This window comes from Rana temporaria, chromosome 1 (assembly GCF_905171775.1).
Source record: "Rana temporaria chromosome 1, aRanTem1.1, whole genome shotgun sequence".
NCBI classification, from domain to species: domain Eukaryota; kingdom Metazoa; phylum Chordata; class Amphibia; order Anura; family Ranidae; genus Rana; species Rana temporaria.
The window spans coordinates 247,443,703-247,461,647 of NC_053489.1; the positions used below are offsets into that span (position 1 = coordinate 247,443,703).

At 43.6% G+C, this 17,945-nt stretch overlaps 1 protein-coding gene across 1 annotated transcript in view; it reads right to left on the bottom strand.

Annotated features, from left to right (window-relative positions):
* RPGRIP1 (RPGR interacting protein 1) overlaps positions 1–3,151 on the bottom strand; it is a 63,146-nt gene extending 59,995 nt beyond the window's left edge. The window contains exons 1-2 of the mRNA XM_040352976.1: positions 3,060–3,151; positions 2,869–2,928 (exon numbers count right to left, since the gene is read on the bottom strand). Of these exons, the coding sequence (XP_040208910.1) occupies positions 2,869–2,928; positions 3,060–3,141 (142 nt within the window). The 5' untranslated portion in view covers positions 3,142–3,151. The remainder of the gene's footprint in view (positions 1–2,868; positions 2,929–3,059) is intronic.
* Between the last annotated feature and the right edge of the window lie 14,794 nt (positions 3,152–17,945).

Consider the following 17,945-nt stretch of genomic DNA (forward strand, 5'->3'; position numbering starts at 1 on the left):
ACACTATTCCTCCCACTAATACCAATTATGGGGCACTATTCCTCCCACTTATACCAATGATGGGGCACTATTCCACCCACTCACACCAACGATGGGGCACTATTCCATCCACTTATACCAATGATGGGTCACTATTCCTCCCACTAACACCAACGATGGGGCACTATTCCATCCACTTATACCAATGATGGGGCCCTATTCTTCCCACCGATATCAATGATGGTGCACTATTCATCCCAGTGACACCAACGATGGGGCACTATTCCTTCCACTGACACCCATGATGGGGCACTATTCCTCCCACTAACACCCATGATGGGGCACTATTCCTTCCACTGATACCAATTATGGGGCACTATTCCTCCCACTGACACCAATGATTGGGCATTCTTCCCTCCACTGATACCAATGATGGGGCACTATTCCTCTCATTGATATCAATGATAGAAACTATTCCTCCTCCTATTGACCACAGGTGCTATGTAATGTATTTAGTCCCAGTGGCCACCTACCCCGAGGCATTGTTTATTACCACTAAAACTGGGACATTTTCTACTCCCACTGGCCACAATCTGGCCCCTTAAAGTCTGAAGGACGATAAACTGGACCTCTGTTTAGAACGTTTAATGACCCCTGCCTTATAGTACTTTTATAGAAGGACATTATCAAGACAGATTGAAATGTGTAGATTAGTAACATGATATTTTTCTAACGCATACACAGCTGCATTAAAGGACCACTATTGCGAGAAATACAATATTCTGAGCCAATTACCCATCAGAGAATTTTTTTTACATTACCCACCAGAGTATTTTTTATATTACCCACCAGAGTATTTTTTTACATTACCCACCAGAGTATTTTTTTTACATTACCCACCAGAGTATTTTTTTACATTACCCACCAGAGTATTTTTTTTACATTACCCACCAGAGTATTTTTTTACATTACCCACCAGAGTATTTTTTTACATTACCCACCAGAGTATTTTTTATATTACCCACCAGAGTATTTTTTATATTACCCACCAGAGTATTTTTTTAATTATGCCATGTGAATAAAGGGTACCCATTTTAAGAACCCTTAACAGTATAATGCCTCGTACATACGACCATTTTTCTCGGCAGGGAAAAAAACAATGTTTTTCCCAACGTAATTCCTCTCCAGCCTGACTTGCATACACACGTTCATGCAAAAAAACGTCCGACCAAAGTGACGGGACTATAAATGGGATGTTCCTTTCAAATGGCGCCACCCTTTGGGCTGTATACTTGATTCTGAGCATGCATACACACGACCGTTTTTCGCGATGAGAAAAAAACTGACGGGAAACACGACGAGAAAAAAGAGAGCTGGTTTCAATTTTTTTGCGGGCAGTTTTTTTGTCGAGAAAACTGCTAGGTAGCATACACACGACCGATTTTCACGACCAATATAAAAGATGGCAGTTTTCTCGGCGTGAAAACCGGTCGTGTGTACAAGGCATTATAGTTTGCCCAAACCCATTAGGCCCCGTACACACGACCGGATCTATCCGCTGGGATTGATCCGCGGATCAGTTCCAGCAGATAGATCCGGTCGTGTGTACGGCCTAGCGGACATTTCCCAGCGGATAAAAATCCAGCCGACGGATTCCCAGCGGATAAAAATTTCTTAGCATGCTAAGAAATCTATCCGCTGGAATCCAGTCCAGCGGACTGATCCGGTCGTCTGTACAGACTCACCGGATCAGTCCGTCCGCTCCCATCCCTCGCATGCGTTGTAATGATTCGATGCATGCGTGGAAGTATTTACCTTCCAGGGTCGCGCACGTCGCCGCTTCATCATCGCGGCGACGGCGCGGTCACCGCGGATGTATTCCGCTGGGATTTCGATCTGATGGTGTGTACAGCCATCAGATCCAAATCCGCAAGAGGATTTATCCGCTGGAAACGGTCCGGTGGACCGTTTTCAGCGGATATCCTCTCGTCTGTACGAGGCCTAACTGTCACTTAATCTGGACAGCTTGGTCTACAAATGTGAAGAAACATAAAATATAGACATATGAAATAAAAAAGGTATTCATATACCTAATACTATCGTTATAAGCATTACCAATATATAGCTATGATCATTCATTTTTTTTGCAATATTGGGCCTTTCTATGATGAATTTAATAAGCAGGTGGAGTTCAGCTTTACCGACAGGTTTGTGAGATCAGGTGTGACGGCTTTCTGGTATAATCATGTACTCTATTGCCGCGTACACACGATCAATCCATCCAATGAGAACGGACCGATGGACCGTTTTCATTGGTTAACTGATGAAGCTGACTGATGTTCCGTCGCGCCTACACACCATCGGTTAAAAAAATGATCGTGTCAGAACGCGGTGACGTAAAACACAACGACGTGCTGAAAAAAACTAAGTTCAATGCTTCCAAGCATGCGTCGACTTGATTCTGAGCATGCATGGATTTTTAACCGATTGTCGTGCCTACTAACGATCGGTTTTGTCCTATCGGTTAGGAATCCATCGGTTAATTTAAAAAAAGTTGCCTTTTTTTAACCGATGGTTAACTAACCGATGGCGCCTACACACGATCGGTTTTGACCGATGAAAACGGTCCATCAGACCATTCTCATCGGTTTAACCGATCGTGTGTACGTGGCAGTAGTCGACCTTGTATTGTGTTTACATTGTATCAAATTAATTGATATAAATGGATATTGTGTACTGGGGTTTGTACTCAAAAACAGAACACTATGTACTGTGTATACCCAACTATCACAACAGAGTCATGGTTTATGTGAGATTATCAAACAATGTACGTTACAGCAAGGCAATACATAAGGAAATGACAAAAGCCTCTTTAAGCAGTCAATTTACCTTTCATTTTGGAAGATTTCTGCATCAACATCCTTTGCTGGTTGGATCCTGTTATTACATCTGCAAATCAGGCATAAATAAATGTACAGTAACCAAGAAAGGGAAAGGAAACTGACTAAAGTTGAAGAATATTCAAAAGAACTAGTGAAAAAGACATAAAAGTATAAATAAAAATGTAATGAACCTAATACCTTGTATAGCCCTCAATACCGTCGGTGTGCAGTCTGTGTCCTTTACTGGAAGGTCTGAGGCTGTCTCATCCATCAAGGACATAGTCACGTCTTTCCAGCTAATGAAAAATACAATACATGGATATTGAAAAAAGTGTCTAACACTATAAGGTTAGAATAATGGTTGTTAATATATTTACGTGTTGCTCTTACACGGTTATTGATATGGTGTATGCTATTCGCTCAAATTCCCACCAAGTATTTTCATATTGTGTTCTCTTAATATAATTTATTTAATGTGTCCTGAGTATTACCTTTGTCAGATCCTCAGCTGCGTCTCCTTCATTCTGCAACTTCTTCCTCTGGATTAGAATGCTGCTAATCTCAGCCCCATCTGCTACTGATGGCAGATATGTTGTCCAATCCAGAGCAAGGGTTAGTCAGACTAGCTGTTGAGCCAAATCCTCACTGGAGACCAAAGCATAATTAGACTAAATAAAAATACATTGTTAACTACCAATCCCCCTCTATTCTTTGAAAATTTGTCTTTTTACTGAACATGCATACACTTATTTCCTCGCAATAAACACCTGTACACTATAATTACATCCTAAAATATGAAAAACAAAAACTATGAGCAAGTTCCAAAATTGATAAATAAACTTAGCATAAATGTTCCAAATTGTAACGGTAATGCAATATGTAGGACTGTATCCTTACATTAGATATTTTTTTAATATAGCTTTGGTTCTTTTAGTAACATTAAATAAAAAAAAACAGATAAGTGATATTATTCTCCATGTTTTCACAATGATCATTTTTTTTTTTTATGTTTTATAGGAAATCATCTGAAATTGTTCATGTGTGATGTAGTATAAAATGGCATAGCTGTTTAATAAATACAGATTTACATTATGTATAAACTCTGTATAGTAGTGATGTCAAACAGTCTATTTGAATGGATGTGGATTTGAATGCTAGCAGAAATTTTATAACTGTAAAAAAAGAGGCAAATGATTTACAGGCCTATTTACAATATACACTCCCCGGTACACCTGTTGGTAACACAAATTGCTAATCAGCCAATCACATGGCAGCAACTCAACACATTAGGGCATCTAGACGTGGCAAAGATGACTTGCTGAAGTTCAAACCAAGCATCAGAATGGGCAAGGAAGGGGATTTAAGTGACTTTGAACGTGTCATGGTTGTTGGTGCCAGACGGGCTGGTCTGAGTAATTAAAAAACTGCTGATCTACTGGGATTTACATGCACAACCATCTCTAGGGTTTACAGAGAATGGTCTGAAAAAGAGAAAATATCCATTGAGGGGCAGTTGTGTGGATGAAAATGCCTTGTTGATGTCAGAGGTCAGAGGAGAATGGGCAGAAATTATAGAAAGGCAACAGTAACTCAAATAACATCTCGTTACAACCAAGGTATGCAGAATACCAACTTTGAACACACAAGAACACATAAGAACAGTAAACTAAGGCTACAATCCACACAGGCTCACCAAAATTGCCAACTTAAAGTGGGGCCCCGCCACTTTAAGTTGCCGAAAGAAGCCGAACGTCGGTGCGCAGGTGCTGTATAGAGCCGACTCGCAGTCCGGATTCTTTCGGCAACTCGTGACGCGCTGTATGCGCCGGTCGGAAGCATGTCAATCAATTAGCATGTGAATAGGAACGCCCAGTCCCGCAGATTACATACCCGGAAGCCGCGGTGAAAATATGGATAAAACGGTATGTACGGCAATAAAATTAAAAAGGTCAGCATAATGTCATTATCACAACTCGGCTCACTGTAATGTTAGAATTTTTTTTTTGGGTGCACCCCCCGCTTTAAGAGAAGATTCTCAACTCCTAAACTAAATGAGCTGAAGAATTTATTTGTGCATTGCATTCCAAACTGTATAAATGGGCATCAAGCTGCAACAGCTGCAACTGCATTTAGACACCCATAAATTACTCGATCCGTTTCAATCAGGCTTCCGTCCGGGTCACGGAACAGAAATGGCGCTGCTCAAAATATGGGATGACGCTCTAGAGGCGGCAGACAAAGGAGAATCTTGTCTCCTAATACTGCTGGACCTAAGCGCGGCTTTTGACACTGTAGACCACGGACTACTACTGGCTAGGCTAGCTGAAGTAGCCGGAGTCGCTGAATGTGTTTTACCCTGGTTCTCCTCCTTCTTGGAAAACCGATCACAAATAGTGAAACTGGGGTCTTTCACTTCTGAAAAACGTACGGTGTCATGCGGAGTCCCTCAGGAATCTCCCTTATCGCCCGTATTGTTTAATATCTATCTTCGCCCTCTCTTTGAAATCATCAGTAACCAGAAGTTACTTTACCACTCCTATGCAGACGACACACAACTGTATTTCCGCATCTGCAACAAAAAGGATCATTCTCTTGGACTAGAGAAATGCCTCACTCTAATAGATAACTGGATGACAAACAGTTATCTTAAACTCAATGATTCGAAAACAGAACTTCTCCTGTTTCACGCTAACCGGAAAAATCACCCCGCGTCAACATGGACTCCCCCGCCCATTCTGGGTAAAACTATCACCCCTAGCACCAAAGTCAAAAGTCTCGGAGTCATTTTCGATACCTACATGACAATGGATGCACAAATAGGGTCAGTAGTCAGCGGATCCCACCATCTGCTGCGCCTACTACGCAGACTCACGCCCTTTATCCCGAAAGAGGACATTGCAGTCGTGGTGGGAACAATCATCAATTCCAGACTCGACTACGCAAATGCCCTCTATCTAGGACTCCCAAAATACCAAATCACTCGTTTGCAAGTCGTTCAAAATACGGCCGCTCAACTAGTGACTGGGAAAAAACCATGGGAATCAATCTCACCTTCACTGAGATCCCTTCATTGGTTGCCAGTAAAAGACAGAATCACTTTCAAGGCACTCTGCCTAATACATAAGTGTATTCAAGGCAACGCCCCCCAATATCTATGCGAAAAAATAAAAGCCCATAACCCCAATCGCATTCTGCAATCCACCAATCAAAACCTCCTCCAGATACCCAAGGCCAGATACAAGTCCAAAGGAGATCGAAGATTTGCAGTCCAGGGACCTCGCCTGTGGAATGCACTACCAACCACCATCCGACTGGAGTCGGACCACTTGGCCTTCAGGAGAAAGATTAAAACCCATCTCTTCTGAGGTCAAGGGGTTCCTTACCCATGAAATGGATACAGCGCCCAGAGGCGATTCAGTTCGCATGTGTTGCGCTTTACAAGTCTCTGTCTCTCTCTCAAGCATACTGACAAGCATTAACTGCATATTTATTTGGGTGCTAAAAAAGGTACTTGTTTAATCTACCTTTGAGGCCCCATGCATACTGGCCATTTGGCCTCAGTGCATGAAGCTCCAGAGATGAGGTAAAGGCAGTAGGTACAGGTGAACTGCCCAGCTCCACTGCAAGCAGCCTGTTAAACTTAAGTTGCTGTGGCTGGACAAGGTTGGACCATGCAATTAGCGGTACTAACATTTAAGGCATTATGCACCCAGGATGAATGTTCAGAATACAGGCATCTTGAGTTCTGGGCATTCATTCATATTGCTCCCAACTTTAGTAGCACTTGCTGCACCATCCAGCCCTATCTGGATACAGCAACTTTCGACCCCTGAAAGAGGTTAACATGCTCTGGCTACGGGGCTGAATTCTGCACCTGAATACATGCATGGAAAAGCCGATACTCCAATATAACAACATAAATGGACTTTCTTAAAGTGGATGTAAACCCTCCATACACTCAGTGAAGTGAACAGCCTCAGATGATACACAGGTATGAACCAAATATTCCTACACAGGTTTTACATGTATATCTACTGTCTTCACATTTATATACTGTTTAGAATGTTCAGATTGTGTTAGGAGATTTTCTCTTCCTGTTTAACACAGAGTGTGATGTCTGGACATACAGTCAAGATAGCTAAACTTGCTGATTGGAGGAAAGGCACACACACCCTCACTTCATAGGCAGAGACTCTCAGATATGTTTTGAAACAGGGCCAGCTCCCTGCTAATCTATTTTAGCAACCTCCCCTGACAGAAATGTCAGGCTGCTTTTATCTGATGTGTCAGAAAATGTATCAAAAGTTATCAAAACGATGCAGGAGAGAGCTACGGGACTTAGCTCTTTGAAGAGAGATAACAAAATACTGCAGATTTATGTGCCCAGCTCAAATTTCATGAATTGGGGTTACATCCACTTTAATGTAAGACAATAATATACGGCTGAAATACAACCAGCATGTTTCAGGTCTCATACACTTAAATAGTGAAACAATCAAGTCACATACCTTTCCAAACAAACTACTAGCAACAAACATTAAAAATATATTAAAACATCATAGCAAATGTAGTATATACAGTATCACTACCTGTATATACAGATCTTCCACATTAAAAAACATGGGAGGACAAATAAATAACTGCAAAATATATAAAGAATATGGAAACAAAATTGCAAGCCAGAAGGTAATATGGTGCAGGTGGAATGGGAGAAATGTATTATAATTATCTAAAATACAGATCCACATCCCACCTATGGTTGAGTTCATGTGGGATGTGGGTCTGCAATTTATGTATCAAGAAAACCTTTCACTCCAATAACCTGCAATATCTTACCCCACACCTGGCTGCTGGCTGAAATCCATCTATATCACAAGATGAAAATGTCTACTCCATGCATCTTCCTAAAGTGCTTGAAACATTGGAGATATTTATAGTGTAGCCGGGCCTCTCCAGGCCTCCAGGGTTAGGGACAGCTGATATCCCTCTAGGTGGAGTGGGTTACGAGCCATGGTGGATGTAATGCAAGGTATATTCATGGGCGCCAGACACTTCTTCTTGAATGCAAAATACATTCTCTTGAACAGAACTGGGGGAGAAAGGGTTAGGGCCAGGACACCCTTTAGTAGTTGAAATGTTAATTAGCAGACTCCAAAACTTCTATAGGTAGACAGCCACGCAGGGAAACGCACCCAGATGGGCACCACATCTGCATGTGTAGACACATTGTCTCCTATGGCAACAATCTTGAACAGTTTCTAACAAAGTTTGCAATGAATGCTTTCACTTCCTCCACAATCTCCTTTTTTTAGATTTTCACTCAACTGAGCTCCCAGTTTATCACTTAGATCCGCTGATCCACTGCCACTGGATCTCCTGAGCTCTTCCAATCTTCTCACTGAATATCTTCCTCAAACGTCACCCCTCTTGTCCCTACTAGGTCCCTGGATTGGCACTCACAGATACTCCTCGAGCATCACCCCACTGGCCTGCTCAGTCCCTGGCTTGGCACACAAGACTGCTCTGCAAGCGTCACCTTCACTGGCTGGGTCCCTGGCTTGACATCTGCTGAAGTTTCCCAATCCTTCACTGTCCCCGGTTGGTGAGAATACTGCTCTGGTACTTACTTCAATAACTCACGGTGGTCCATGGAAACAAGGTGGATGGTCCCTTAGTGGCGACAGCTTCCCCTCTATTTATGACCATGCCAAGTTCTCCGGTCCGCAGAACAGTCCCTTCTGGTTGGACTACAAGCCGCAGTTCCAACCCTGTACTGCTCTTCTGCTTTTGCATAGGATCTCAGATAGCCTAGCAGCCAGATGCCCCCGGGATAGGCCTCAGGCTCTGGCCTAGCAGCCCCAGGCAGTACAACACATGTCAACCCAGACAGCCATCCAGGTGGCACAGAACCCCGATCACCTGACCTCACCCAAATAAATAGGCTCTCCCAGCAGGCCAAGTGAACCAAGAAGATCCCTGCCCATTGGCGGAGATACCCAACCTATTCCTAATCTGTCCTTGTAATGCCCTTGTCTAGTGCCACCAGATACCCGGCTATCTAGTGACAGAAGAGAGAAGTGCAGCAATTCCAGAATTAGGGTGGAATCAATTGATCTCCTATCAATTGGCCAAGGCAACTATACCTGGCTGGTAAATTTACTTGCAACCCTGCCTAAACATCCCCCCCCTGTCTACAAAACTACATCTCAGAGTTTGCAGAAAAATAATTTGAACCCTCAAGCCTGAGATCTAATATCCTGGCAAAAACTGGGATGGGTGGGGAAACAGGAAAGGAATAATAATAACAACAACAAACAATGTAAGTGGCATACCACATGAAATAAACATGTGCAACACATATATGAGCGAATGGTATTTCAAACAGCGTAGCTAAATATCAGACATCATATATATAATTTAACGTGTGGTGTACCACCCAATAGTTAAGGGAAAACATATATACAATAGCCTTATATCCTAACTATCTACCGTGTTTCTCCGAAAATAAGCCCGGGTCTTATATAAATTTTTGCCACAGAAAACACACTAGGGCTTATTTTCGGGGTAGGGATTATTTAATAACGGCATTAAAGTGGTTGTAACCCTAAAAAACAAAACAAAAAAAACTGTTCCTTTTAAAGCATGATAGATAGCACAGTGCATATGCTGCATCATTTACCCCTCTCCATGTTCTAAAAATAATCATGAATAAATCAGTAAGAAATTAAACAGTTCCTGTGTCACCCCCCACCACTCCCCCCTCCCACTGACAGGTAAGAAGTCAGTTTAATTATTAAAAAAAAAAAAACATCTTGCTTAAAGTCCTTATCAAATACCTTTTACAGCTCCCCTGGGCATTCACGTGTGATCTGCTCTTCTCCGAGATCTCCGCTGATGTCAGCCCCTTCCATGTATGGCAGAGGGAGGGGCCGCATACATCAGTGGGGGGGACAGGAAGAGAGAGAAGAGCCGAGATCCCGCTGATGTCAGCCCGCTCCATACACTGAAGATGAAGGGGCTGCAGACATCAGTGCGGGGGAGAGGATAAGAGAAGAGCCGAGATCCAGGCAACGTTAGTGGAGAGGAGAGGATGAAAGCCGAGATCCCGCTGACGTCAGCCCGCTCGTACACTGAATAGAAAGGGGCTGCAGACATCAGCCGGGACGATAAGAGGACCTCCAGTGGCTGTGAAACATATAATTAAACCGTAATAAACGGAGACACTGCACCAGTATACAGTAATGGATTACAGTTTTTTACTTTGATAGGGCTTATTTTCGGGGTAGGGCTTATATTGCAGTCCATCCTGATAATTGCACTAGGTCTTACTTTCGGGGTAGGGCTTATTTTCGGGGGAAACACGGTATCTAATATATACGGTAATAAAAGCCATGAATATTGAGCATTATTATACATGTCGGGCCACTGTCTCTCCTTGTCCAAGGAAGACGCAATGATGCCGGAACACGTGAAAGAGAAAATAAACAACAATGCAAGTATCCTTTTAACCCCCTTGGCGGTAAACCCGAGCGTGACTCCGGGTTGGTTTTTCATGTTAAGATCGGTATCCCCGAGTCACGCTCGGGGTGGACGTGCAGAGTGTGCAGCGGCGCGGCTTACCTTCTCGCTGGATCCACAGGCAAGTTACTTACCTTGTCTCTGGATCCAGCGATGCCACCCCGCTGTGTGAGCGAGCGGGTCCTCCTCGCTTGATTCACAGTCTCCCCGTGTGCCCCCGATCTCCGTTCCCTGCAACGTTACGACGCACGGGAGCGGAGAACGGCGCCAAATTAAAAAAAGTAAACAAACACTTTACATACAGTATACTGTAATCTTATAGATTACAGTACTGTATGTACAAAATACACACCCCCTTTGTCCCTAGTGGTCTGCCCAGTGTCCTACATGTTCTTTTATATAATAAAAACTGTTCTTTCTGCCTGCAAACTGTAGATTGTCCAAAAGTGTCCCTTTATGTCAAAAATGGTTTTAGATCAGCTAGAAAACAGCGATAATAAATTATAATCACTTGCAGAATTGTGCGATAGCGATTTGTGGGGAAATTCGTCATAAAAATAAATAAATAATGACAGCGACAATTCTGCAACTGAGCAAATTTCAGTGATTTTGAGTTGATTACATTATTGAATAATTTTTATTTTAATTATATTATTATTTGTTATAATTATTTATAATTATTTATTATATTATAATTTATAATTTTGTTTTAAAAAAAATCATACCCGGGATGCCTACAAGACTCTTGCTTGGTCAGATTTAAGTGAGTTATTTCTAAAAATTACAGGCCTACAGTATAAGACGCCAAATTTCCTTGCAAATAATTGTACCGCTTTTGGTACGTAATTCCAGACAGAATCATACCGCCAGGGAGGTTAATAAGATAAGTTATTAATTGTCCTCAGCCAAGAACAGCATTAAGGTGGATTCGGAATCAATTGATCTCCTATCAATTGGCCAAGGCAACTATACCTGGCAACAGCAGGGTGCTACATTAGCATTAAAATGAATGCTCTATATGTTGCAGATTTTTTATTTGTGCTCCCATGTTTCTGATGTGGAGTATGTGTATATACATGTTCTGCCCTCAATACATGTGGCTGAGGTATATTTAGACAGACAGCTAACTCTCCTCCCTTAACAACTCATTAACTCATTGAGGCAGGCGCTAGGTCTTTTATCAACTTTTATTGCAGGGATATTAGAGTAAAACTACAAATAAAAGAAATAACATTCAATCAGTGTATACAATATACAAAATATACAATCCTGACACTGACACACTAGTCTAACTAGGGAAAGGGGTTATAAACATACAGACGATGCTTCCATTAGGCTGATGATAGAATTGCAGCTGAGAAAGTGTGGTATCCTCTAGAGAAGACGCATTAATGAAAATAAGATGGCTACTGGGGGCTGTCTCTCAGACCTCATGGTTTAGTCCACTAGAATGATGGGAAGCTATGGTGGCTTTTAAGCAACAACCTGCCTACCTGCAGTAATTAATCTGTAGAACTATAAGTATACTAAAGAGCCACTAGATGGCGATATTACAATTTACTTTACATACCATTAACGTATTGAACAATTAACAAAAGAACATAAGAAGCATTTGTTGGAAGGCATGACATACACGTATTGATATAAGTTGTTTTTTTCATGTTTGTTTTTAGTTTGTTTGTAAAGTCATGTGACCTGGGTATGATTATGTGATTGTTGTTTCACTATTAAAGTGTATGAGACCTTTTTGCAATAGCCATGATTAAGGCCTAACGGTTGAAACGTGCTGGTTATTTTTTCAGCTATATTTTATCATCTTGCATTTAATGAAGTCTGTTTATGCTGTTATAATGGAGTGCTGGCTTATCCTTGCATGTGTTCGGCTTTGGAGGGGGATCGAAGCCTGTTCAGCATGAGCACCCCTGCCCTGAGCCCAGTGGCGTCTCCAGCTTTCATATTTAGGGGGGGCACATAGGGGGACAGGGACAAAAGGGAGGGGGAGGAATCCCCTGCAGAGCTGACTGGGGACGCTCTCCCTCTCGGGGAGCAAAATACAAAAATTGCAAAAAAAAACAACATTTTTTTTGGGGGGGGGGGGGGCACATGGTGGGGCATAGCATGATGTTGGGGGGGTCAGGGCCCCCTCTGGTCCCCCCCTAGGGACGCCTCTGCCTGAGCCATGGAATCCAGTGGGGGTTGCAGCGCTTCTTCACCTGGATGCACCTTCCGGCTGCACACTATTGTAGTCAGATCTGAGAAAACCTCACTATATGTTTCGTAAGTGTTTTCATTCAATAAGTACCATATTTATTGGGGTAAAACGCGCACCGCCGTATAGCGCCTACCCCCAACCTAGAAGGGAAATTTGAGGAAAAAATAAAATACTTACAGTTTGAATGCCCCTCGTCGGTGTCTTGCCCGGCGTCCATCGGTGGCCTTGTCGTCCGTCTGCGGCCTCGGTGGTGTCCTCCCTGCTTCTCCCGCGCTGTTTCTTAGCCGATCCCCGCTTCCCGCGCTGTGTTTGAACACCGCCGCCGACATATACCAAGCGCAGTACACTCGGGCACGCTCGGCCACGCTCGGCTCCTCTCACATAGGAGGCGGCACAGGGCGTGACCGCATGACCGCGAAGGAACTGAGCCTGGCCGAGTGTACCCGAGTGATGCGCTCGGTATATGTCGGCGGCAAGGTTCAAATACAGTGCGGGAAGCGGGTATCGGCGTATATCGCGCACCCACGATTTCCCCTTATTTTAAGGGGGAAAAAGTGTGCGGTATACGCCGATAAATACGGTATGTCAGAATTTTATTTTATTTTTATATTTGTTACCTTTCAGATGTTTCTCAGGAGGAGATGTCATGGCTGTGCAAGGTTTTTTGGACAATGTTAGAGTGAAGCTGTCCCAAGTCTGTCCTTATTAACATACAATGCAAGAAGCTACAAATTTGTGGCAGTGTTGAACTGTTAGGCCTCGTACACACGATAGGTTAACCAGAGGACAACGATCTGATGGACCGTTTTCATTGGTCAAAACCGATCGTGTGTGAGCCCCATAGGTTATTTAACCATAGGTTAAAAAAAAGACAACTTGCTTTAAAATTAACCTATGGATTCCTAACCGATAGGTCAAAACCGATCGTTAGTAGGCACAACCATCGGTTAAAAATCCACGCATTCTCAGAATCAAGTCGACGCATGCTTGGAAGCATTGAACTTCGTTTTTTTCAGCACGTTGTTGTGACACGATCGATGTGACACGATCGTTTTTTTAACCTATGGTGTGTAGGCGTGACGGACCATCGGTCAGCTTCATCGGTTAACCTATGACAATGGTCATTCAGACCGTTGTCCTCTGGTTAACCTATCGTGTGTACGAAGCTTAAGCCTGTTCACTTACTGCACATTGTCACTGGAAAACTGCACACTTGCAGAGCACTTAAAGCACACATTCTAGTTGATACTTTTCCAATTTGTAGCAAATTTGCTTGGCAAGTCTCTATCAATAGCAAAGTTGCAGCGGTGATTCTACAAGAGCTCTGCAAATCACAGTGCCCCCTGTGGTGGGATGACTATTTCACAACATAACTGAACCAGAACTTGCAGCAGAATGTTTGCAAAGAAAGTTGATCTGGAGTATTGCAATGCGGACTTGCTAGTAAGTATAGCAATAGCTTAGCAACTCATTTTCAAACTTGCACCATAATCGTTTTCTATCCAGGCTCATAAACAAATAGAGGTACCTAGGTTTTCCTTGCTGGAGGGTCCAGAATAAAACACCTTAAACAGGTAAGCTGACAATTTAATTTTTTTTTTATAAGTTATGCTTTGTGAATGGGGACATGTAACAAATATAAAGTGGGTGTTTGACTGCAAAAGTGGAAATACAGGGGCTAGTTACTGTGGATTTAATGCTGATTGCTGTCATGTTTAAAAATCCCTTTACCTAGAATAAAGTTAGTAAGTGACAATAGCAGAACAGGAAGACCACAACCATTGCATCAGAAATTGCATATTTGTTTCTTAAGCCTTATTATCTCAGGCTAATGTGGTTTAAAAAGACATTTGAATCTTCAGTCACAAAACCGTTGGCCTACCTTAACACCCTACTTCTTGTTTTGTGCGGTGTGGGAGTCAAAGTTTGCACAGTTGTTGCAAAAGACTTTGAACTGAAATTCAGTTATAAGGTGAATGTAAAGTATCATTTCCCAGGGTGGGTTTCCTGATGGTGACTAGTGCTACAGTGGAACATGTCTGCGTAATGTACGTCAGTCTAGCCACTTGTAGTCTCTATTGGTGGAGAGCAAAAGTGTCTCAAAAGAGAGAGGCAACTCTATGTGAACGGACTGACAATCTGAGGGAAAGTTAAAGGGACACTAAAGGCAAAATTGTCTTTGTTTATAAATAACAAACATGTTATACTTACCTCCGCTGTGCAGGTCGTTTTGCACAGAGTGACCCGGATCCGTGTCTTCTGGGGTCCCTCGGCGGCTGTCTCGGCTCCTCCTCGCAAAAGCTTTCCACCTTCATGCGATCTCCCTCGCATGGTGGAAAGCTTTTACGAGCGCGCTCCCGTGATACAGCGGCGGCCATAGCCGCCGACTGTATCACTCGGCCCTGCCCCTGGCGCGCCGCGTCATCCGCTGTGATTGACAGCAGCGCCAGCCAATGGCTGCACTGCTATCAATCCGCCCAGCCTAGCCAATCAATGGCAAGGCTGGGAACCGAACAGCAAGATGAGAACGCGCACGGGACTTTCGAGTGGAGAGGTAAGTAAAACGGAGGCTCGGGGGGGGGGGCGGTGCTATCAGATGTTTTTTTACCTTAACCTCTTGACCACTGGGCACTTAAACCCCCTTCCTGACCAGACCAATTTTCAGCTTTCGGTGCTCTCACAATTTGAATGACAATTACTCCGTCATACAACATTGTACCCATTTGAAATGTATGTCCTTTTTTTCACACAAATAGAGCTTTCTTTTGGTGGTATTAGATCACCTCTGGGTTTTTTATTTTTTGCGCTATAAAAGAAAAACGACCGAAAATTCTGTAAAAAACAAAAAAAAACAAACTTGTTTCTGTCATATTCGCAGGTTATTTCTGACACACAGCATATGCATACCACGAATGACACCCCAAAACACATTCTGCTATTCCTCCTGAGTATGGCGATACCCCATGTGTGCAACTTTTACACGGCGTGGCCACATACAGAGGCCCAACATGCAGGGAGCGCCATCAGGCGTTCTGGAGCACCCAGGCCAATTCTGACATTTCTCTCCTACATGTAAAAATCACAATTTATTTGCTAGAAAATTACATAGAACCCCAAAACATTATATATGCGGAGTATTTGGGTATGGCGGAGTATTTGGGTATGGCGGAGTATTTGGGTATGGCGGAGTATTTGGGTATGGCGGAGTATTGGGGTATGGCGGAGTATTGGGGTATGGCGGAGTATTGGGGTATGGCGGAGTATTGGGGTATGGCGGAGTATTCGGGTATGGCAGAGTATTCGGGTATGGCAGAGTATTCGGGTATGGCAGAGTATTTGGGTATGGCAGAGTATTTGGGTATGGCAGAGTATTTGGGTATGGCAGAGTATTTGGGTATGGCAGAGTATTGTGCAGGGAGGGATGGCTGGATCTGTGACTGCAGTTGTCACAGATCCAGCCACAGAACTGCTGACACCCCGCGCTCCCCCCCCCTCTCTCCTCTCCTCTCGCACTGTACCGAACGGTACAGAGAGGAGAGGGAGGAACCGGCGTCATCAAATGACGCCGGTTTGTTAACAAGTGATCGCTCCGTCATTTGACGGAGCGATCACGTGGTAAACACCCGCGATTCGCGGCAATTTACCGTGATCCGTGATGCGCCGGGTCTTCTAGACCCGGCGAGCACGGACACTTCCGCGAGCGCGCCCCAGGGGACGCGCAAACGCGGAAGTGCACGAGGACGTCCCAGGGACGTCCTGTCACAGTAACTCGACCGCGCTGTAGCAGTATTTTTGCTATAGCGCGGTTGGCAAGTGGTTAATGCATAGGATGCATTAAGGTAAAAAAAACTTTTACCTTTACAACCCCTTTAAAGGCTAAGGGCCAGATTCACAAAAGAGATACGACGGCGTATCTCCTGATACGCCGTCATATCTCTGTGATCCGCCCGTCGTATCTATGCGGCTGATTCATAGAATCAGTTACACATAGATAGCCCTAAGATCCGACAGGTGTAATTGACTTACACCGTTGGATCTTAGGATGCAATTCTAGGCCGGCCGCTAGGTGGCGATTCCATTGCGGTCGGCGTAGAATATGCAAATGACTAGTTACGGCGATTCACGAACGAACGCTTTACCCGTCGCTCTAAATTTACGTTGTTTCCGTCGAGATACGCTGCGTAAAACTAAGGCTGCCCTCTAGGTGGTGTAACCCATGTTAAGTATGGCCGTCGTACCTGCGTCGAAATTTAAAATTTCACGTTGTTTGCGTAAGTCGTCCATTTACGTTAACGTCGAAACCAATGACGTCCTTGCGACGTCAATTAGCGCAATGCACGTCGGGTAATTTGACGGACGGAGCATGCGCAGTACGTTCGGCGCGGGAACGTGCTTAATTTAAATGGTGCCCGCCCCATTTGAATTAGGCGGGCTTGCGCCGAGCGGATTTACGTTACACCGCCGCAAGTTTACAGGTAAGAGCTTTGTGAATCAGGCACCTACGCTGTAAACCTGCGGCGGTGTAACGTAAATGGGATACGTTACGCCGCCGCTGCGCAACGTAAATGTACCTGAATCTGGCCCTAAGTTCATATTAAAAAAATAAAATAAAAAATCCATACATGCACAGGTTTTGCAGGAAAGCAAAGGTGCATACTTTATTTTTCACAGTTGCTTGCATTGCATTGTACCTGTGATCAGTGGAGTGCATCCAATCAGACAGTGGCACTGTTCAGGTATTTTCACAGCTGTGGGTGCCGGCTGTCACAATACAATAAGCTGCCACTGCAGATTCATCCATCTGTGCAGTTTAGTATAGACGGGTGATTTAAAGCGGTTGTAAACCTTTTTTTTTCTCTCATTTAACCACTTACGAACCTCCCGGCCGCAATGTACTGTGGACAGGCAAAGCGATGTACTTTTATGTCAATGTCTGCTTGTGATTTTAGGGTTCGCAAATGCATGCCCCCCCCCCATCAGCAAGTCCCAGCCAATGATTCATGGCGGGACCTGCTGATCTGCTGTGTACAATCACAACCCAGAGCTCTGTGTTGGTAAACAAATAGTAAAGAATGAATCCTGCAGGAATTCAGCAAAAAAAGTTAAGGCAGGCTGTTAATATAATTTTTTTAGGGTTCACTAATGGGTAATAATGGGCTAAATGTTGTTTAAAAACATTGTTTTTTTTTACGCAGAACAGTAAGGTTCTCCTGCGTTTCTATGTATGTATGGTTACGTGTGTTTTTAGAGTATCTAATCTGCCCCTGGATACTCAGAATTCTGTTTTCTCTAAATGCATATCACCCACATATGCCTAAACACAGGTAAACGCATTGTGTGAATTACACAATTTA